General features: G+C 36.8%; 1 protein-coding gene across 1 annotated transcript; it reads left to right on the top strand.

Moving 5' to 3' along the window:
* The first annotated feature begins 3,447 nt into the window (after nt 1-3,447).
* On the top strand, nt 3,448-21,566 carry LOC148952932 (uncharacterized). Its single transcript, XM_089088183.1, has 3 exons — nt 3,448-3,618; nt 12,807-12,974; nt 19,043-21,566. The coding sequence occupies exons 1-3, from the start codon at nt 3,549-3,551 to the stop codon at nt 20,104-20,106; spliced, it is 1,302 nt and encodes a 433-aa protein (XP_088944309.1). The 5' UTR covers nt 3,448-3,548; the 3' UTR covers nt 20,107-21,566.
* The last annotated feature ends 980 nt before the right edge of the window (nt 21,567-22,546 follow it).

The following is a 22,546-nucleotide window of genomic DNA, read 5'->3' as shown; positions in this document are numbered from 1 at the left end:
TGATGCCCCTGTTAAACATGTTATTACAGAATTTTATACAGCCAGAATTTACAGAATTTTATCAAGCTACGTCTACAATAATGTGATTAAATAATACAATTTAGCCCCTAGGCTAAATTGAAATTTATTAATAAATAAATTCATTACCTTAAATTGCATTGTCCAGCAAAATAAGGAAAAAAAATCCTGTACAGTCGCTGGTCGCTGGTTTCTGGTCAGTGATGATGCGGAGCCATTGCTACAGTGGCGTCCCACTCTGTTTTTCATGGGTTTTTTTTAGGCCAGGGCACTTCGTATCTAAGGAGTTGTCGTAGAAACTTCGAAAAGGGCTTATTCGATTGAAAATTGGAATGGCTTGTGCCCTTTTTAGTGGTCGAAAGTGAGTGGAACGCAACTAATACCCCTTCCACGCCCACCATTTCCCCAAACACATCAGGGCAAGGGTTTTAAGTTATGCCTTGGGGGCATATAAGAACGATGTTGGCACAATGAATTATTTGTTATTTTTTTTCCTTTAGACCAGGGCAATTTGTATCGAAGAAGTTGTCGTAGAAATTTCGAAAAGGGCTCATTCAATTGGAAATTGGAGTGGCCTGTGCCCTTTTTAATAGTCGAAAGTGATTGGAAGGCAACTAACACTTCCACGCCCACCATTTCCTGAAACACATCCAATCAAAATTTTGAAATAGCCATTTTGTTCAACGTAGTTGATTTCCTGATAGAAATGATGTTTTTGAGGAGGACACTCCCCCATAGCCCTCAGGGCAAGGGTTGTAAGTAATGCCTTGGGGACATATAAGGTTTTTATTGAAAGTGTTGTCATATAAAATTCAAAAAAGGCTCATTCGATCGGAAATTCAAAAGGCTAGTGCCCTTTTTAATAGTCGAAAGTGATTGGAGGGTGACTAGCCCCCCTCTCACGCCCACCTTTTCCCCTAACACATCCAATGAAAATTTTGAGATAATCATTTTGTTTAACGTAGTTAAAATTTCTGAAAATTAGGTCTTTGAGGATGACAAGCCCCCTCACAGCCCTCAGGGCAATGGTTGTAAGTTATGCCCTGGGGGCATATAAGGTTTTTATAGAGTGTTATCGCAGAAACTTCAAAAAGGGCTCATTTGATTGGAAATTGAAAAGGTTAGTGACCTTTTAATCAGCCAAAAGTGATTGAAAAGCAATGACCGCATAAATTATATCAGTTATTTCCCCAAAACCATCCCCTCACACTGTTGAAACTACTAAAGTGTTCAGTGTGGTTGAAAGTTCTAAGAGTTATTCCGTTGATATGAACACTTCCCCCACGGGCTTCATAAAAAGGATTATACGGTACGTACTGACTTCTTGCAAGGTTTTTATTGAAATCTTCGTCGTAGAAAATTGAAAAAGGGCTCATTCGATTGGAAATTCATTGTGCTAGTGTCCTTTTTAGTAGTCGAAAGTGATTTGAGGGCAACTAACCCCCCTCTCTTGCCCACCTTTTCCCCAAACAATCCAATCATAATTTTTAGATAGCCATTTTATTCAACGTAGTTGAAAGTTTTGGAAAGTAGGTCTTTAAGGATGACAACACCTCCTCCCCCCACAGCCATCAGGGCAAGGGTCGTAAGTTATGCCCTGGGGGCATATAAAGTTTTTTAGAAAGCGATGTTGTAGAAACTTCAAAAAGGGCTCATTCAATTGGAACTTTAAAGGGCTAGTGTCCTGCTTAATAGTCGGAAGGGCTTGGAGAGCAACTAACCCCGCTATCACGCCCACCATTTCCCCAAACACATCCAATCAAAATTTTGATATATCTATTTTGTTCAACGTAGTTGAAAGTTCTGGAAATTAGGTCTTTTGGGATGATACCTCCCTCAGATCCCTTAGTGCAAGGGTTGTAAGTTATGCCCTGGGGGTATATAAGGTTTATATAGAAAGTTGTTGTAGAAATTTCAAAAAGGGCTCATTTGATTAGAAATTGAAAGGGCTATCAGCATCGATAAATAAATGAAACCCAAACGAACAGAAATTACAATAAATAACCAAGTCAAACTGGAAACGAGCAGAAATTAACATACATATACTGCTGTTTAGTAATCAAAATGTAAATATTATTCGATTTATTGAAGTTATAAAAGTAAAGAACATTTATATTTTTTCAGTGAAGTGCAAATTATGTTTTGGCCTTGGGAAGGCATAGGGGTTTTGAGCCCAAGTCATGTTAATTTCTGCTCGTTTTGATTTTGACTCGGTTATTTATTGTAATTTCTGTTCGTTTTGGGTTTCATTTATTTATTGGCGCTGATTTGCGGTAGTTTCACGCTTGGTGGATTATTTGATTTTATTTCTGCTCATTTTGGTTTAATGGAGTTCTTTACTTTTCTTCGAAAAACTTATTTTGTGGAAAAAGTTTTTTTAAATTAATTTTTATCAACGACGATCTTGAATGCATCGACGGAGGAAGCGGTGACAGCTGTATTGGGAAGACTGTTCCAGGGGGCCTATTCTATTGGAGAAATAGTGGTTGTGGAGTCTACTGTGAGTTCTCTTCCAGAACAGCTTCTTACTATGCCCTCTTGTCCTGGATGATTCGTCAAGTTGGAAAGGCTTCTGAGAAGAGGAATCAGCATGCAATAGCTTGTAATCCTGGATGACATCACCCCCCTGTTGTCTGTAGACGAGTGTTAGGAGCTGTAGATTGTTCAGGCGAGATGGATCATCAACAAATTGAAGAAATAGACAAATTCAATCAAAATAGGTCTACATAAATTGGGCTGTATATATGCACATTAAGGAGGTGTGGGATTAAAGTAAAGTGAAGCTCTTATAAGAATGATATTAGTAAGTAGTTTTTTTTAAAGTAAGTGGTTTTATTATTTTCATTCCGAATTTCATAGTGTTGTTTCCTCTAATTAACCTGAACTGTACACTAATGCCATATTTCATTTGGAGAATTTTAATTAATAAATATAATTCTATTACAAAATATCTTTTTGGACCTAATTTTAGATCTATTGTTACAATTTTGAAGGCTTATAAATAAGAACAGCTAGATATAGACTCTTGGAAAAAAATAATTGCATCATATACATGATTCGCCTGCACACTGTAGTGTTTTAAGCATTAAACCATGAATACATCTTTTATTTATGGAGTTAAACCAAATTTCCCAACCTAACAGTTTTTTGCCTGGAAAATTTACCAACAGAATAAGCTAACGGGTGTATTTTGCTTTTTTACCATGAAAGTTTATTCTAACTTAAAATCCTAAACTACTTTTTAAATACACAATACAGTTTTGGAATTCTATCACCATATTTTTAAAAAAAAAAAAAAAAACCTAATCAGATTTTTAATGCCTTTGACTAATGAAGGAGCCTGTGCTTTCACCTGTATTAAGATAAAATGTGCTTTTCAGTGGTTAAAAGTCATTATTAATCATTGTAGCTTTTGTATTTTAGGGACTATTGCTTTTACTCTCCTGATTAAAATCTTAGTGCCATATCCAAGTGTTGATGATAGTATCATACTTCTCTTGAACTGAATTAACTCAATTCCAAGTTGTTTTATGGATTTACCACACATACCAAAAATGGCTGAACATATCACAGTTTCTGAGGATCCTTTCGTTAAAAATGGTAAGTTATACAGTTAAATGTGGACACAATTTGCCCATATGTGTGGATACAATGCATTTTTATTTCTTTATTTCTTTTACCAGGTCACTGCATATAAAAGAAGTTGTCACAGCAGCTTTGAAGATGTCTTATTTCATCTGAAATTGAAAGTTCTAGTGCTTTTTCAATAATCAAAAGTGATTGGAGGGCAACCAGCCCCTGCCCATCAGTACCCCAAACACATCCAATGAACATTTTGAGATATTCATTTTGTTCAGTGTGGTTGAAAGGTCTATTAATTATGTGTTTGAGGATGCCAACCCTCCCCCCCCCCCCCTCCCAGAACCCTCAGAGCAAGGGTTCTAAGTTATGTCCCAGGGGCATATAATGTTTTGGTGGAAAGGAAAGTTGCATTAACTTCAGTGGTGGCTCCTTTGCTTGAAAATCAGAAGCTCTAATGCACTTTATAAGAGTCAAGGTGTTTGTAGAGCAACTACCCCTGCCCTCATGTCCTATTTTCCCAAATGTATTCAATAGTTATTTTGAGATAGCTATTTGTTCAAAAAATAGTCCAAATATCACATAACAAGGCATTCAAGGGCTGACACAAGCTCCAGAGTCTGGGAATAGATGTTGTAAGTTATGTCCTGGGGTGGTCATGGGAACTTTGAGGAGGCTCATTTGATAGGAAATGTAAAGATTTAATCCCTTTTCAAGTGTAAAAAGCAATAGAGGGAACTAGCCTTCCCCCCTTTCTGGTGCTCTTTTCCCCAAATGCATCTAATCAAAATTGTGAGATAGCCATTTTGGTCATAATAGTCCAAAGAGCATATAACTATGCCTTCAGGTTGGGTACAACCAACCCCCCAAAGCCCAGGGGCATTATGCATAGGACCCTTGGGGTATATGTAGTTTTTATGGAACAGATGGTTGTATAAAATTCAGGTGGGGCTCATTTGATTGGATGTTAAAAGTTCTAGGGATCTTTTAAGAATCAAAAGTGAATAAAGGGCAACCCCTCTCCCCCAAGCCTATCATTCCCCAAAACATATCCAATGAAAATTTTAAGAGAGAGTTTTTTGTTCAGCATTGTTGAAAGATCCAGCTATAATATCTTAGGGGAATTCTAACTCCCCATAGTCCTCAAAACAAGGGATGTAAGTTAGGCAATTTGCTCATTGTTTACATCATGGTTCCAGCAGTAGCTGCAACCTAGTAAAGAGCAAACAACAGCCCATAGTAACCAAAAGTTAAAAAACGCGTTTAGAAAAAAACTACCTAGTGAAAATAAAAATTGTCATCTGACACTGATTCAGGAATGATAACTATTATTTCAGTTTGTATTAAAAATAAAAGTTTATTGCAAAAAGTAATTTATGGTAATTTCGAAAAAAAAGCCTGAAATCCCTCGAAAATGGCGTCAGATCAAAAAGAAACGTGTACCATTGGAATCAGCATAGTTGGAAACCTTGTTCAGGGAAATTACAGTCCCCAACCTTGAACAACAAGGAAAATCACTTTTTTGCATGGGTAGCACTGATTTGTCTCCCGTTTTTTCTTCTTTTTTTTCCAGGGCTAGCGGTTTACCAAAAAATCATAGAGAGATGTTTAATCGCTTATTCAAAAATATTTCTCACATCTACGTGCTTTTCATAAATTCCACCAGCTGCAAGTGCCATATGGCAAAAAAAATGGCACATTATGTGCCATTTCTCAAGGGTTGGGGCTAGCAGGCTACAAAAGACAAATGTTTAATAGCTCACACAAAAGCTATTTCTCATATTTACGTTTTGTTTATAAATTCTACCACCTGCAAGTGCTAAATGGCACTATTGATGCCATATCTCAAGTGGAAAATATAGGGGCTAGTTGGCTGCCACAACTTCTTAGTGAGATGTTTAATGGCTGATTTGAAAGCTATTGCTCATATCTACGTGCTTTAATCAGTTTGGCCATCTGTAAGTGCCAAATAGCACAAAACAGCACTTTTGGTGCCATGTCTCAAGTGGAAAAGCTGGGGCTACCGGTACTTGTTAGAGTGACGTTTAATGGCTCGTTTGAAAGCTATTGTTCATATCTGCGTGATGTTTATCAATTCTACCATCTGTAAGTGTGTTATAGCACTAAAAACAACTCTGTTGACGTCACTTCTTAAGTAGAAAAGCTTGGAAGTATAAAACGAAATCATCATTGTAATAATTATGGTCCAAAACCCAAAACTGGAAGTTTGCAACAATACCTCTCGTATGTTCCTCTTCCAAGCCCCCTGAATAAGCTACGCAATTAAGGTACAAGCGCTAATATATCAAACCACATTCTTAGAGGCGTGGTTCTGTTGGTAAAGTGTTCGACTTTGAGTGTCTTGCGTTCGATTCCTGCTTGGGTGTTTTTTTTTTCAATTATGGTTTTCTCTCTTCTATACCATCATTTTCAGTTAATTTCCCTTTTTTTTGTAAATGTGATGTACTCATTTTTTTAAAGCTTGTCCGAGGAACAAAAGGGAATAGAGGTCATCCAGTTCATGGTTTGCAACGACATTCTGAGTAGATCTCTAAATCCATACCCCAATGAATGGTGTAATTTTGTCAGAATCCTGTGGAGGGGGGGGGGGGTCAAAGTTGTAGCCAATTTTCCCAAATCAAAAGAAAATGACAGAGAAAACTGAAAAAAAAACTAGCCATATAGTAATAAAAAAAGTAAAGATGTACTAAAGAAAACTGACCTGTTTCAGTGGATGCTTGAATTATGCAGGCTTATCTTAGTTTTGACAATTTTTTGGAGAAACTAAATTTCAGCTGGGAGGGAAATATCACCAGTTGATTTATTTGCATTAGTTTTATTGATATATATTAGATAGGCTGTGAAGTAATATTTTCTGTAATTTTTGTTCGTTTTAAGTTTCAACTTCGCTCTTTACTTCCCTTGGAAAAACTGTTTTTTTTTTTAATTAATATAGTACATACGTTTGAGAAAGGTAGGTATGCTAGAATTTCACTTTCCAAAAAGACAAAGGTCATTTAGATGAGCCTTTCAGAGAATGTTGAGGGGAGTTTTAAACTAAATCAAAACACATTATGCATATATGGATTGTCAAAACGGTCATCAAAACGTCAAAACATCATTCATGAATGATGAAGTATAATCATTTGGAAGTCTCAAGAAATGATGGAGAAGATACTTAAAAAGGCAATATTTCCTTGCTACCACTACAACTACTACCACTACTGCTTCTACCACACTACTCCATTTTCAATATTGAGGGGAAATTTGAACTAAATCAAAAGATGCTATATGCATAGACAATTTATCAAGAATTGATTGGGACATTAAGTTGGAACTTTCGGAGAATGCTTAAAGGGGAAGATCATCTAACCAAAAGGCATTATGTACATGCTTTTATTAATGCTACAATAAATTCTACATTTACTACTACTACTGCTACAACTACTAATTCTATTGCAACTACTTCTAAGGCTAAGAGCATTGAGAGGAAAATTTCAAGAAGCATATGAATATACAGGGTATTAAAAGGACATATCAGCAATGTCATAGTAATGGCTAATTGTATTGAGTGGAAACTTCCAGGACTTAATGAGAGGAATGTTCAACTAGCCAAAAGGCAATGCGTTAATACTGCTGGTGCTACTAGTACTACTGCTATTATTATTAATACTAATAGTAGTAATACCTATACTACTACTGTGTAACTATGCCTATGGGTATTAAGGTAAAAATTTTCAAGGAATTTTTAGGGAGAAGTTGTACTGAATACCAACATACCGTCTGTAAGCAGGTTGTCAAAAGGGCATATCAGTAATATCGTAGGAGCAGTTTGGTGTTTCAAGTTGAATAAAACAGGACTTGTTGTGGGGGATGTTGAACTAACCACAAGAGTCTTCAGCATATTATTTTTATTTTTTTATCAATATACACGAATTGTCACTCTACTCAAATCAGTTTTTATCTCCTTGAAATTATGCTTATGTGCCTCAATATCCACATTAATGGACTGGGCCCTTTCCGGGATTTTAACGATATATTCTGCATTTGTCATCCGGCAGTCAGTGAGAACGTTAACATCAGAATTACTTTTAAGAGTCCATCACGGGGTCTGTTAATTCAGCTTCCATTAAATTACGTTTACCTCTGTCTTTTTTTCCCATAATTATGGAATAAAAATAAGACTTTTTGCTTACCTGTATATGAAATCACTTTTTACACACGCTAGTTCACCGCATGCAATTTACATATGCTCTTAAAAGGCATGGGTAACACTCAAATCAGGAAATTCTTCAAAAATAAAAATTCACTGGCCAAAAATTACTATTACTTTAGAATAATTTTTATGAAAAACTGTTAACCAAATATGAAAGCCAAGCAAAAGTTTATCTGGATTATTTGTATATTAATTGCCTAATTTTAACCTAAGATTAATTGCCTAAAGACAATTGAGTGGCTTTGTTTATGCTTTTCTTTTTTTGGAATCTCCAGGAAATGATAAGGGAGGTGATCAAAAAGGCAATATTTGCATACTACTATAACTACTACCACATTTCTGTATTTACTGTATCAAGGGGAAATTTGAACTAGATCAAAAGATGCTAAGTGCATTTTCATTGTCAAAAGAGCGTGTCTCAATAATTGATTTGGGTACTAAGTTAGAACTTTCAGAGAATGCTAAAAGGGGAAGACCATCTGACTGAAAGGCAATATGTGCATGCTACTAATAATACTACTATCACTGCTATATTTACTACTACTTCTACTATTTCAACTACTTGTAAATTCAATATGTTAATACTATTGATGTTACTAGTACCAGCGCTATTACTATTAATACTCCTACTAGTAATGCCAAAACAACTATGCTTAAAGGTATTAAGGTGAACTTTTTTAAGGATTTTGTTAGGGGGGGGGGAGAGATAAACATAATCACAACCCGCTCTCTGTATGCAGGTTGTCAAAAGGGTGCAACAGCATGAACGGTTTGGTGTATGAAGTGGAAAGTAACAGGGCTTGTTCTGGAAGATGTTTAACTAACCAAAAGTATCTGCATCCTAATTCTACTGCTTCCACTCATTCTTCTTCTGCTATCATTATTAGTACTTCTTCTTCTACTACTACTGCCACTAAGGCTAAGGCTACTACTGTTAATTCTAACGCTATTACTACTATTGTTGCTACTAAAACTAAGGGTATTAAGGCAAAAAAAGTTGGAATATTTAAAGTGTACGGAGCTAAATTGAGACATACTCTGCCCACACATGATGTCAAGAGAACACATCAGTGTCAGTTGTCAAGAGAAATGCTTCAGGCATAGGTTGATGGTGTTCAAGTGTAAACTTTAAAAATGTATTGAAAGGGATGTTGAAGAAACCAAAGGTGCTATGCACATAATGCTACTAATTCTACTACAACTATTGCTACTATGCTAAGATTTTTAAGGCTAGGCTAAGCTGAGATTGAGATTAAGCTAAGATAATTAACTTGAAGCTTTCAAGGAATATTTAGGCGGATGTTGAATTAAATCAAAGTCCTAGTGCCCTTTTTCAGAGCAAAAAGAGATTGAAGGGCAATTAACCCTTCTCTCAAGTCCATTCATTTTCTAAACACATCTCCCACGTGTTTACCAATGCCCGTACCTTCTCAAGAGCACAAGATAATTGACACTGCACTGAAAAAAAAAACGTTTTAAATGTTTTGATTTTAATAGATGCAAAATTATTGAAACTTTAAGGAATAAACATCAGTATATGAAAATTAAACTGACAATCCCCACTCATTTGTTTTTTTAAAAGTTAAGTTCAATTTACTTTCTGGTCTGGAGAAGGCCTGGGGGTTGTCATCCCCAGGTACAAAAAGTTCCAAAGCTGCCAGTAGCAGAATTCCAAAAGCTGCTGACACTTCAGCAGAAAACTTGTGTTTTGACATGTTTGCTTTGAGCAAAAGTATTTTTATGCTTCAAACTCGTAGAACAGTAACAAATGTAAATTAGTATTGATTGCAGTTAGAAATATCATAGTTTTCTGAATTAGAATTACAAATGTAAACTAATTCAGTGGCAAGACATATATTAGCCATAAATATCGTACTCCATAATTTTGTATATACCATTTTATCAAAAGTACTATATCATATTTTTTCAAATACTGCTAGCGAAGTATATCTTACTGCTGTTACTTTATGGATGGAGTTGTTCACTCCAAAGTTATTGGTATTATAAAAATAATGCATACCCTACTGCATGCTTGATACTTATTGATCAGTATACTACAACTATAAAAAGCACCATTTGATTTTCTGGAAGAACAATATTGATTGGCACCCTGGCAGTCACATGCATTATGAAGGTGCGAGGAAAGGGGGGCGCCAGCCCCCCTGGCTTAATGACGGTGTCATATACTTGTATTAATTAAAAAAAAACTTTTTCCACAGAATAAATTTTCAAAGAAACATAGAGCTCTATCAAGTCAAAAATGGGCAGAAATAAAGTCAAATAATCTTCCAAGCGTCAAACTACCACAAATCACTATCAACAATTAAATGAAACTCAAAACGAACAGAAAAATTTAATAAATAGCCTAGTCAAACTCAAAACGAGCAAAAATTAACATTACTAGGGCTGACAACCCCCAACTCTTCTCACAGAACGTAACTTAGACTTTACTGAAAAAAACAAAAAACAAATGACTGTCGATTGTCAGTTTGATATACCTATAAACTCAAAACGAAGTACCGATTAGACCAGGTAAGCCCCCCCTAAAATTCAGCCTATGGGCACCCATGGAAGGTAGGCCTAGGTATTTCAACAAATTTAAAGACCTACTGACCCGCAGTGAAAAATATGCTTTGAAACTGGATGCATATCCTATTAAAAGCAGAATAGGAGTAGTTATGCAAGTCGTAAATTTAAGTGTTAAATTGAAATTTGATGGTCTTTGAGAGAAAAAAACAAGGTCCTCGATGGAAACTAATACTTGCTGAGCTGCAATTTTTGCGGTAAGATGACTAGAAAAAGTGTTGAATGGCAAATTCACTTCTACCTCAATTTCTTTAATTCTATTGTTTTTATCTCAGGATTAGCCTTCATACAAGATTAGAAATTGCTCAAGCATTAGAAGTTGTGAAGGTAGGCCTATGTATTTAAACAAATTTTAAGACCTACTGACCCGCAGTGAACAAGATGTTTTGTAACTGGATGCATGTCTTATTAAAAGCAGAAAAGAAGTAGTTAGACAAGTTGTAAATTTAAGTGTTAGATTGAAATTTGATGGTCTTTGAGAGGAAAAAACATGGTTCTCGACGGGAACTAATACTTGAGAAGCTGCAATTTTTGCGGTAAGATGATTAGGAAAAGTGTTGAATGGCAAATTCACTTCTACCTCAATTTTTTTTTATTCTATTGTTGTTTTTTTTTATCTCAGGATTAGCCTTCATACAGGGTTAATAATTGCTCAAGCATTAGAAGTTTTGGAGGTAGGCCTAGGTATTTAAACAAATTTTCAGCAGAATAAATTTTCAGCAGCCCTAATTTTAAATAATTTAAATAAAATTTCAGCAGCCCTAAATTTTCAGCCCTAATTTCAGCAGAATGTCTATTCCATTAAATTTCATTCACTTAATAAACACCTTTCCGAGACTGTAAAATCGTGTAATTCGTGTAAAATCGTGTAACCACTCAATTGTGCACGGACACCCGCCAAAAATATTGCAGGGGAGAGGGCATCGGAATAGAAATGGTGAGGGGAGAAGGAAGAGAATGCATTTGAAGATACAAGGTTATATACAAAATAAAATTCTCAAGGAAAAAAAGAAACTACTAAATTTTTACATACCAAATGAAGCAAAATTCAACAAATATTTTAATGGTCAAGATTCCTGGCAAAATATAAATTCCTTTAATCTATCATGCATTCAATTATTATGTATTTAAGAGTGATATATTATGCCCAAAACCTAGAGTAAAAGAGTATCGGACTCAATAAATTGCAATGCCAAATAAATTGCAGAAAATAAGAGAAAAAGATATCATCTTAGAGGGTTCATTAAATTTCTTAGTAAAACGACGGTTGTATTTTGAAAGAGCATAAAAAAAATGTCTCAAGTAGTATGTTCTTTTAGTTTATAGCTCGATAATGAAAATATCTCCAAATTAATCACGAAATCTTCTCCCTCCTCTCTGCATAGGTACCATGTTTTGGTTTTATAATTGTCATATAAAATCCCTCTTTCATTTTAGAATAATAGTCAACCCAACTCTAATATTTTCAGACCTTGTGAAAATTAAACAGAATAGCAAAAGAAAACAAAACTAACTCGCGGTCCAGCTGTCCAAAATAACCTTTTTTGTATCGATGCTCAAAATTACACAGACAGTAAACGTGTTCAAATGAAATTCTTTACCACGAGTCACAAGAGGATCTTTTATGAAATGGTATAATCTTATAAACATTGTTTTTACTAGCATATGAAGAAAGGTCAGTAATTCAATAATCTATGTCTTGTTTTTTATGTGTAGTAAATAATCCAGACGAATATTTTGGAAAGTAGTGAAAGAATATGTCAAGTTAAGTGAAATTGATAGTTACTAGGGGTGGATATTAACTAGTGATAAATCATTTGGGCTGGTAACCCTGAACGAAAGGGAATTTTTGGGGAACCGATTTTTTTTCTAGAAAACAGATATTTTTTTGGATACCTCAAAACATTTAGGGATAGTGGAAGCGCTGGTATATTCAGACAAATTCTGCCAACAAATTTTACTAGACAATGAAAACTGCCAAGTAGCATTGCTACTATGCTATCCTACCTTTTGCAAGGCGGCTCAGGCCTACTCATGTTAATTTTCGCTCATTTTTAGTTTGACTCGGTTATTTATTGTAATTTCCGTTCGTTTTGGAATTTTTTTTTATCATTTGATGGTGACTTTTGGTAGTTTTGAGCTTGGAAGATTAGTTGACTTTATTTCTGCAAATTTTGGTTTAATAAAGCTCTTTACTTTTCTTTGAAAAACTTGTTTTGTGGATTTTTTTTTTAAATTATCTAGTTTTAAGACGCGTAGGAGAAAGATAAAGTTAACTGAATTGAGATGCTTAACGAAAACCCCAATTGATTGGTATTTTTTTTTACTTATAATTGTGTAAGGATTCGTTTAGTAAACTTTATTGTTGAATGTTTACTATGTCCGTTTAATTTAAATTTTGTTTTAGAAGTTGAAGATGCTTTATCAGGTGACAGTGAGAAGCCCTTTGATATTCCAAACTATCTTTTTGTCAAATGTGAAGATGTTTCTTTGGTTAATCCACCTAGCATTTCAGGACCATGTAAATTTGAATACAACACCCAAGAATTGGAACCCAATTGTTCTGACAATCAAGGTACATCTTAAGCATTTGGTTTTTGCATGATAAAATGCATCGAATAAGATTTTATTGGGACAAAAATAGGACAAAGGGGCTTAATCTTATGATAAAACGTTTGTTTTATCTTATTTCAATGTGTAGGTGTTTGTCAAACCGTTTTTGGGGTCTTACATCAACGTTTTCCAATTTTCAATTAAAATTAGTTTGATAATAAGATTAGTTTTTTATGAAAATTAATTAGTTTGATCAAAAGGCTTGATAATAAGCTTTAACAATAATCTTTATATAGTTTTTACAATCCGCATTTATAGTGTATATATTTCTATGAATTAAGAGTCTATAAATTAATTAAGTCTATTATTTCGATTTGAAGTTGAATTTGAAATAAGCAGAAAATTAGATGTTATGACCTGAACTGCCTACCAGAAATTTTTTCTATAGAATATTAATTTACTGAAACGAAACATACAAAAAGTGTAATATTTGAATATCTAGAAATTGTTTTCGCTTTTCATAATCATACTACTAAGGATTGACGCTGCTAGAAGTAAAAGAAAGTTATATTGTTTATAGTTAATTATTAGTTAGTAGATGAGTTGTATGTACCCGCCCAGTCGAAAGTACTTTTTTCTATCTTTCTTGGGGCAGGTATTGGAACATTAGTTAAATGTATCTTTGATGTTAAATAAAATGGACTGAACTGAATATCAGTTAGTAGAACTATGACCCTCATCCCTTAAGAAAACCATGGTCTTAGAACGAATTCTTATTTAAAACTCCCTGGTTTGTCTTTGAAAACTGCTTTCCCAATTCTTTTGATCAAATAAAAGCAAAACTAGTTTGTAGAAGTTTCTAACGGTACTATCCCATTATGCGGGCCTCTCTAAAAAGTCAAGTTTGGTTAATACTAATGAAATGAAATAAAATAAAATAGGATGAATAAATAATAGTTTAGAAACAAATTTGGGCTATATATTTGCACATTAGGGGGGGGGGTGGGGATGCCAACCCGGTTCGAAGCTTCTTTTAGCAAAAGAACTAAAAAAATATAAAGTCACAATAGCTGGAGTCACCGAATCACACCTCCCTGGACATGGTGAAGAGGACATAGGTGAAGGACGCACATTGCTGTGGTCTGGCAGTAGCCAAAGAAGAGGAAGTGTTGGCCTAGTACTGAACAGTGCTGCACGTAGGGCCCCCCTGTCATTCAAACCAGTATCGCATAGACTCCTGACTGCAAGACTGGATGGGAAGCACGGCAAAATAACTGTCATTACGTGCTATGCCCCCACAAACGACGCTGATGAAAAAGACAAAGACGATTTCTATAACCTGCTTAGTTCTGAACTATCTTCTGTACCTCCCCATGACTACCTCCTCCTCCTATGAGACTTGAATGCAAGTATTTCAAACGAATCAGGCCTGTGGGATATCGCTGTTGGACCTGTTACAGTGGATAGCCTAAACGATAATGGAGAGAGGCTGCTGAATTGTTGTCTGGCCCACAATCTAACGATTGCGAACACATGGTTCCAGAGACCAAATATAGCCAAGTACACCTGGTATAGCAATGATGGATCAACAAAGAAGATGCTCGACTACATCATCGTACGTCGACGATGGCTGTTGTCTGTCCAGAATTGCCGCACCTACCGTGGCGCCGAGCTCGGGAACACCGACCACCGGCTGGTAGCAGCCAAAATTAAGCTCCGCCTCAAAGCTATGAAGAACAGCCAGTCTTCTCGAAAAATTGATGCCGGTCGCATCCAACAGGACCCCGCTCTGGCTGAGCGGTACCATGTGGAGATATCCAACAGATTTGAGGTCCTTGGCCAATGCGATGATAGTGAAGTTGCATGGAAGTCCTTCAATGAGAACACTCTTGCGGCAGCAACTGACGTTGTTGGAATGAGGCAACGGAAGAAAAAGGACTGGATCAGTAATCACTCCCTTGCCATCATAGAGCTCAGGCGAGAAGCACGTCTTGGCAGGGACATGGCTACATACATACTGCTAAACAAAGAGCGCAATTCCATGCTGCATAAAGACCGCAAGGCTTTTATTGACAGCAAGGCATCCGAACTGCAAGAGACCGCGAAGAAAAAGGACAGCGGAGCCACCTACAAGATTCTTCGTGAGCTTTCAGGTCAGCACACTCAAACTACGCCATACCTTCGAAGCGCTAGCGGTGAGAATATCTACGACCAATCACAATGCCTCCTCCAGTGGGAGGACCACTTTGAGAAACTGCTCAACTCAGATCCACAAGACCAGACGGACCATGAGCTAGCAGCTGCTGGGGCTACTACCAGACCTGCTCCTGATGGTCCTGAACTTACAGCGGAGGAGATAAAAGCTGCCACCCGCAAGCTAAAGAATAACAAAGCGCCAGGAATATGTGGCCTAACATTGGAATTCCTTTAAAATGGGGGTCCAGCCATGATCCTCTGGCTACAAATGCTGTTTAACCTTGTGTGGCACTCTGAAAAAATCCCCTCAGACTGGAAGAAGGGCCTACTTGTGCCAATCTACAAGAGGAAGGGGAGCAAATCAGAATGTATCAATTATCGTGGCATAACTTCACTCTCAGTTCCTGGAAAGCTCTTCGCTATGCTGCTTCTCAAACGGGCAACAAGATACCTCCATGCCCTGCGTCGTCCCCAGCAAGCTGGCTTCATGCCAGGCAGGTCCACCACCGAGCAAATCCATACGATTAGACAGCTAGTAGAGAAAACTTTTGAATATAAGAGGAAGGCGTACATTGCCTTTGTCGATTTTCGATCTGCCTTCGACACTGTCGATAGGCAGTCACTATGGCTAATCCTCCAGTCTGCTGGCGTACCCACGAAAATCGTCTGTCTCCTCAAAGAGCTGTATAATAACACTGAAAGTGCAGTGATCGTAAATGGACGGCCTTCTGGATATTTCAAAATTAAAAATGGTGTCCGGCAAGGATGTGCCGCTGCACCTGAGCTCTTTAACTGTGTAATAGACCACATCCTGAATAAAACAAAGCAGGTGCATCCGTTTGGCATAGGCTTTGCTGGAAGAGTTCTTTCAGAAGTCGACTTTGCCGACGACGCAGCGCTAATATGTGAAAACTTTAGTGACCTCAAAGCTACACTGCAAACACTGGCCTCTGCCGCTGAGAAACTCGGTCTGAAAATAAATTGGTCGAAGACCAAGATAATGCCCGTTGAGAAAACGCCGTCCAAACCCCTGTCATCTGTGGAAATTTGTGGCCAGACTGTAGAGGTAGTCAAGCAGTTTACCTACCTTGGTTCAATTGTCTGCTCAAACGGAAGCCTAGATGCCGAAATATCAGCAAGAGCGGCAAAAGCAAACTCTGTCTTCGGTCGCCTTCTAAAAACAGTCTTCCATAAATCCCAGATCAGCCGTTTCACCAAAGCACGAATATATTCTGCTTCGGTTGCCAGCGTTATGCTCTATTCTGCTGAGACTTGGTCGCTGACTCAGACACAGACGCTGAAGGTAAATGCCATACAGACGAAACATCTCCGAAAAATCGAACGCTCCCGATGGCCCGACAGGGTACGAAATTCTGAAATCCTCAGGTCCTTCAAACTCCCACCCCTGTCCGAGCAGCTTGAGTCTCGCTCGCTGCGTTGGTATGGTCATCTGCTCCGTCTGCCTGCCCAAACAACCGCCCGGCTCATCTTCGATTTCGACCCAGTTGCAAACGGCTGGAGGCGTCCTAGGGGAAGACCACGCAGCAGATGGGCGGACGTCATCCGTGATCGGCTCGCCTCCAGAAACATCAACCCGGCTGAAGTGACAACCCTCGCCCTGAACCGACCACTCTGGAGAAGATTGACGGCGCTGACGACTGGTTCCCTCTACGCTGGCGACGCTGCCGAGCAAGAGCTTTAAGCAAGCAAAGCATAGATTTAAAACTAAGGAAATTGACTGTACCAGTATCTTGTCTATTTGGTGAGTTATAAAAGAAAATTTGTCGCAGAATTTTATCATGGTTACAGCGGTAGTTGTTACCAAGTAAAGGACGACCCTTTGTAACTAAAGTAATTAAATAATTTCAATAGTAACTAAAAAATGTGTTTAAAAAAAACGCGGCTAGAGAGCAAAAATTTTATTTGCAGCTTATTCAAGAATAGTAATAATTATTTTTTAAGCTTATTTGATATCTAATGCTTGTATCTACGCCTCTTTTTTACTTTTATATAATAAACCATTCTTTGATAGTACCCAAATAAACTAAGATCTAGGGCAAAAATCTGAACGTTGACGTTCTCAGTCTTTTGATTCCTATTGTAAGTGAATTCTATGTTAACATGATTCTCCTATTTTTATACGGTATAACAGAGAAGTCCATAGAAGAGGTCGTTTGAGACATTCAGTTAAGAAGAATAGGAAAGCAAATCCACCTTCCCGGGGGGGGGGCTGGGGGTTCACCCATGTACAAATCAGACTAATGGTTTTGCTAGCTTGTTTGCCAAAAATGAAGATCACTAGGCAATAGTGGCTTAACTGTCGTGGCCTTTTGCACTGATTCCATATACGGGTATACATAACAAGCTGAATTCAAGGATCAAATTAATTTGGGTTAAGACCTCAGGTTTTGAAAAATTAGCAATAGCAGTTATTAAACCTCTGTTTTTATTTTTAAGACAATAAACAAAAGAGAAAAATTATAGGAATTCTTTCAGATACTAAATTAAATGCACAGTCACTAATAAATCTTATAGCGTTATGCAAGAACAACTGTTAGAAACTTAATAAGATATTTTTTTTGCGTGATTAGAACGCTTTTCAAACTGAAACAATAATTTCAAATTGAATCAGTAATTTGCCATCATAGATGCATTTGATCTTTCTTGATAGCGACAGCGATTTTCTTTAACCGATTTTGCTGTAACATTCTCTTTTCAAACCTAAGCAGTAAACTGCTATCATATAAGGATCCCACCTTTCCACCTTTGTAAGTTTTAACCTTATACCATCAGCCTGTTCTCTAAGCTTTATTGGAGTTTCAGGATAAAAAATGCCATTTTTTTTATATAAAAAAAACCTTATATGTGTACAATGGGCAAATTTCATAACTTAGCCCTTTCCCCGGGTCCTTTGGGGGGGGGGACCCCTGAGCTTTTGTTATTTGATCTTTGAGCTATTTTCAACGAAATGGCTCTGTCAAAGTTTTTATCTGATGCATTGAGGGGAAAAGGCGTAGAGGGGGGATGGTTGCCCTCCGATTGGTTGCCTTTTGACTCTTAAAAGGGGCGCTAGTACTTTCGATTTTCAATAGAATGAGCCCCATCTTAAATATATGACACCGCTTATTTTATTAAAACCATAGATATTAAGAGTAGGCGACTTGCAGAACTTAGAGCCTTTCCCCGGAGGGGTTATGGGAGGTTTTGCCATCTCAGATTTTTGACTGAGTTCGTTTGGAGGAGAAGGACGTGGTGGGACTGGTTGCCTTTTTATCAATAGTTATTTCAAAAAAGGGTCTAAAACTTCTTATTTCGAATCGATTGAGCTCCCATTTGGTCTCACCTTTCATTGGCATCTCACCTTTCTTGGTAACAATCCTCTATTGTCTTCACTGGAGGTAACTAATGGTTCTGGTAAATGGTTCAAATGGCCATGTAGGCTAAATAGTGCACTTGAATGCTCATGTTAAAACCAGGATTTTGGAAACGCACAAGAATCTTGCCTACCAGGGTGATTTAGTATTCAGGTTTGCGGTTACCCAAAAACTTTTAGCTTCAACAAATTATGTGCATTCTTTTATCTCTTCCTCATTTAGTTAAGAAAACTCCTAATATTTGTTGTAATATTGCCTCTTCTTAACTTATGGTTTTACTTCGCGGTGTACTTTTTGATCATTTGAGGTTTTATTTTCGGTTTTGCTTAGATCAGAATAACTAATTTTAAAAGCTAATTTTTTATCGTTTGAAATTTCATTTTTGCTTTTTACACAGAATAACTAATTTGAAAAGCTAATAAATATCACCAAGAGCGAGAGAAGAGGAGTCGAAAATATAATTAGTTGTTAAAACCTATTGAAAGATAGATTTAACTCTGTAGACTTTTAAAAATTTTAGGTCACTTTTCACAAAACTTGTCTGGACTGCACTTACAGGGAAGTACGTCACTAGTTGTTTCAGATCCGTCTTCGGGCGGTTCCTCCAATTCGTTTGCAACGGAATATGAAGCAAAAGACTTAGAAAATCAGGAAATGTGTTTCAACAGTCGCCTGCAAAGTAAAACATTTAGAAAATTGGAAGGAAATAAAAAAACGCATAAAGGGAAAAAGACATTTAAATGTGAGATATGCCACAAGCTCTTTTCTCTAGCGCACGTTTTGAACCGGCACCAAGAAGTGCATACAGGTGAAAAACCGTTTAAATGTGATGTATGTAACAAGAGCTTCTCTCGACCGTATGTCTTGAACCAGCACCAAAGAGTGCATACAGGTGAGAAACCGTATAGATGTAATGTATGTAACAAGACCTTTTCTTACGCATCAAGTTTGAACACGCATCAACGAGTGCATAAAGGTGAGAAACCGTTTAAGTGCGATGTATGTGACAAGACATTTTCTCAAGCAGTAGCCTTAAATACACATCAAAGAGTGCATACCGGTGAGAAACCGTTTAAATGTGACGTATGTAACAAATCCTTTTCTCGAGCGGACCGTTTTAACCAGCACCAAAGATTGCATACCGGCGAGAAACCGTTTAAATGCCATGTTTGTGACAAGACCTTTTCTCAAGCAGCTGCTTTAAACACACATCAAAGACTTCATACAGGTGAAAAACCGTACAGGTGTGACGTATGTGACAAGACATTTTCTTACGCATCAACTTTGAACGCGCATCAACGAGTCCATACAGGTGAGAAACCGTTTAAGTGCAATGTATGTGACAAGACCTTTTCTCAAGCAGTAACGTTAAATACACATCAAAGAGTGCATACCGGTGAGAAATGGTTTAAATGTGACGTATGTAACAAATCCTTTTCACGAGCGGACGTTTTGAACCAGCACCAAAGAGTGCATACGGGCGAGAAACCGTCTAAATGTCATGTTTGTGACAAGACCTTTTCTCAAAGGTCAACAATAAATTCAAGACCATGTATTTATTGTTATCAAAATTCTGTGTTTTAGAGTTTGGTTACTATTGAACCGAGTCACTCCTTACTTGCAGATCTTTACCACGAGCTGTTTGATTCTGAAAGACTCCACAAGTAACTTAGCTCCTGTGTAAAGATATACGTTGCATCACGGGTAGAGTGATCTCAGTGCTAAGGATAGGGGTGCTGAACACGCGTCCTTTTTGTAATTAATAATTTAAACAAAGCGATATTCAGGAGAGAGATATGGTTAAGATCTGTTTAAAAAATCACCAATTTGCAACTTCAAACTATGTACCCAATTTTCAAAGGAATATGTATACAATGCTTACATTTTTTCAAGAGTATGAATCAGACCTTGGGTCTTAAATAATATTTATATAGTTTACCGATTTGTCTAAAATTGTTTTGGTCCTACGAATCTTTAAATCATTTCTTCTACATGTTACCTAGTCCTACGTTCCAAGTTCTAACGAGGTAAACCACTGTCACCTGGTTTTTACTTTTTTAAACGAAAAAGTTTCTTTGGTATTAGTCATTTGCATAATTTGGGAAATTTTCCTCGAAGTATCTTTTGAAAGAAATAAAATAATCTTGATGAGAATAGTCTTGAGATCCTAAGTTCAAGAATGCATAGCAAGCCTACCTTTCATCAAATATTTATTTATGAATCCTTCTGTACAACATTAGCGAGTTGCGTAAGACTCACTACCTTTATTGACACATTTCAATAAAATTTAGAAATGAAGTCTTTTTATTGCCACAATGGACCAGGATCCGAGGAATAATGATAGAAGGAGCCTAGTTGGGGCCTTCAGACTTCTCCCTGTAGACTGTATAGGGCCCAATATTTTCAAATACACGTTTTTTTCTCTTTTGGCCTTTTTAGTTGTCATGTACATTCTGTTGATTCCCAAAGACAACTAAACATCCAAAGTTAACCCATTTAATGAAAGTAAAGAGTGACATCAAAACTTAATAGATACAGAAGTTATTCCATAAATGAAGAAAGCTATGCTGCCACCTCCTTAACCCCCGCTCTTTACGATAATTTTTGATAGTACTATGCTGAAAGTGTTAATGAGTGCAGCAAATGTGAGTCTGATTACCTTTTAAAATATTTGAAGTGGAAATTGTACTGTTTAAAGCACATGCACATCAACAAGCTCTTCCATTCTGTAGGTATTGTAGAAAATACTTTTTATTCTATTCTAATGACCATTGTGCTTGAGCAGTCGTTCTTGAAGAATATGGGATGAGAAATGAAGGTTTACTTTAAAGAGAGGCGGGTTAAAGAGGGAGCAGTCCCTCTCATGTACGGATAATCTCTATTCGTTTTAAGTTTTAATGTCGCTCTTTAATTTCATTTGAAATAACAAATGTTTTTTATGCTTAATTCGTGTTTGTTTTTAATAATGTATCTTCGTAACCATAATTGTGGCAAGGATAACCCTGTTGTTAAATACGACTTTTTGCATCAAGGTTTAACATTTATAACAAGGCCGTATCTGGTGAGGGAAGGGGGGGGGGGAGATACTGTGTTTGACACATCCCTTGAAGTTTTCTTTTTCGAATTGTAAAAGCATGTCAAAAAAGTATATAAACAAATTTTGATGCGTTTTTTAAAAGTTATTTTTGTAATATAATGAGAAGAATTTTAAAGCACGATACACTTCACGTTTTCAATAAAATAAAAAATTCGTTCTTTATTTAATATTAATAAAACCAACTCAACACAGAACATATTAACACAAATCAGAATGAGGATTTCCCCAAAACTTTATTGATGGATTAAGCAAATGAAAAGTAAACTCCAAATTAACAATTTGTCGAAAGTATTACTAGTTGTAAATTAACTGTCAAAAACAGAACTGTGACAGCGGAATAGGTTTGCGGGTGCTTGAAATAAATAAAAAAAGAACCACAGGAAAGGTTATATTAATCGCTTTTTATCGTCCAATTGACTTTAGCTTTGTTATAACAAAGTGGCTAATTATGCAAGAAGTTACTACTTCATGAAACTTACCGCATATGAATTTGATTGACCAGGTCATTAATAGCGTTAGTTTTTTATAATAAGATCTTCTTTGGAGATCTCCATCATGATAGACCTTCACTCAGAAGCTTTGTTCAGATGCTTGGTGAGGTTGATCGCCTTGTCATACTCCGAATACAAATAAATCAAGCATAAGTTCTTTTTGTGTCCTTAAGCTCTTTGTTGACATACTGCTCCCAAAAAAACTGTAAAAGTTACATTTCCTAGGGACCCAATTTTTTTTTAATCTCGATTTTTTTTTTTTTTGGTTATAGGCGCTTACTACCCCCCCCCCCCGGAAAATACCCCCGCGGAAAAAATCTCCCTGGAAAATACCCCCGCGGAAAAAATCTCCCCGGAAAATACCCCCCCCCCTGGAAAACACCCCCGTGGAAAATTGGGTTTTCCAAATGTGAGGATTTTATTTGAGTTGTATATG

The sequence above is a fragment of the Artemia sp. Qi Xiang Cuo genome, chromosome 4 (genome assembly GCF_049724085.1).
Source record: "Artemia sp. Qi Xiang Cuo chromosome 4, ASM4972408v1, whole genome shotgun sequence".
Taxonomy (NCBI): Eukaryota; Metazoa; Arthropoda; class Branchiopoda; order Anostraca; family Artemiidae; genus Artemia; species Artemia sp. Qi Xiang Cuo.
Note: the sequence above shows the minus strand (reverse complement) of the source record. Positions and strands in the feature narration are given on the sequence as shown.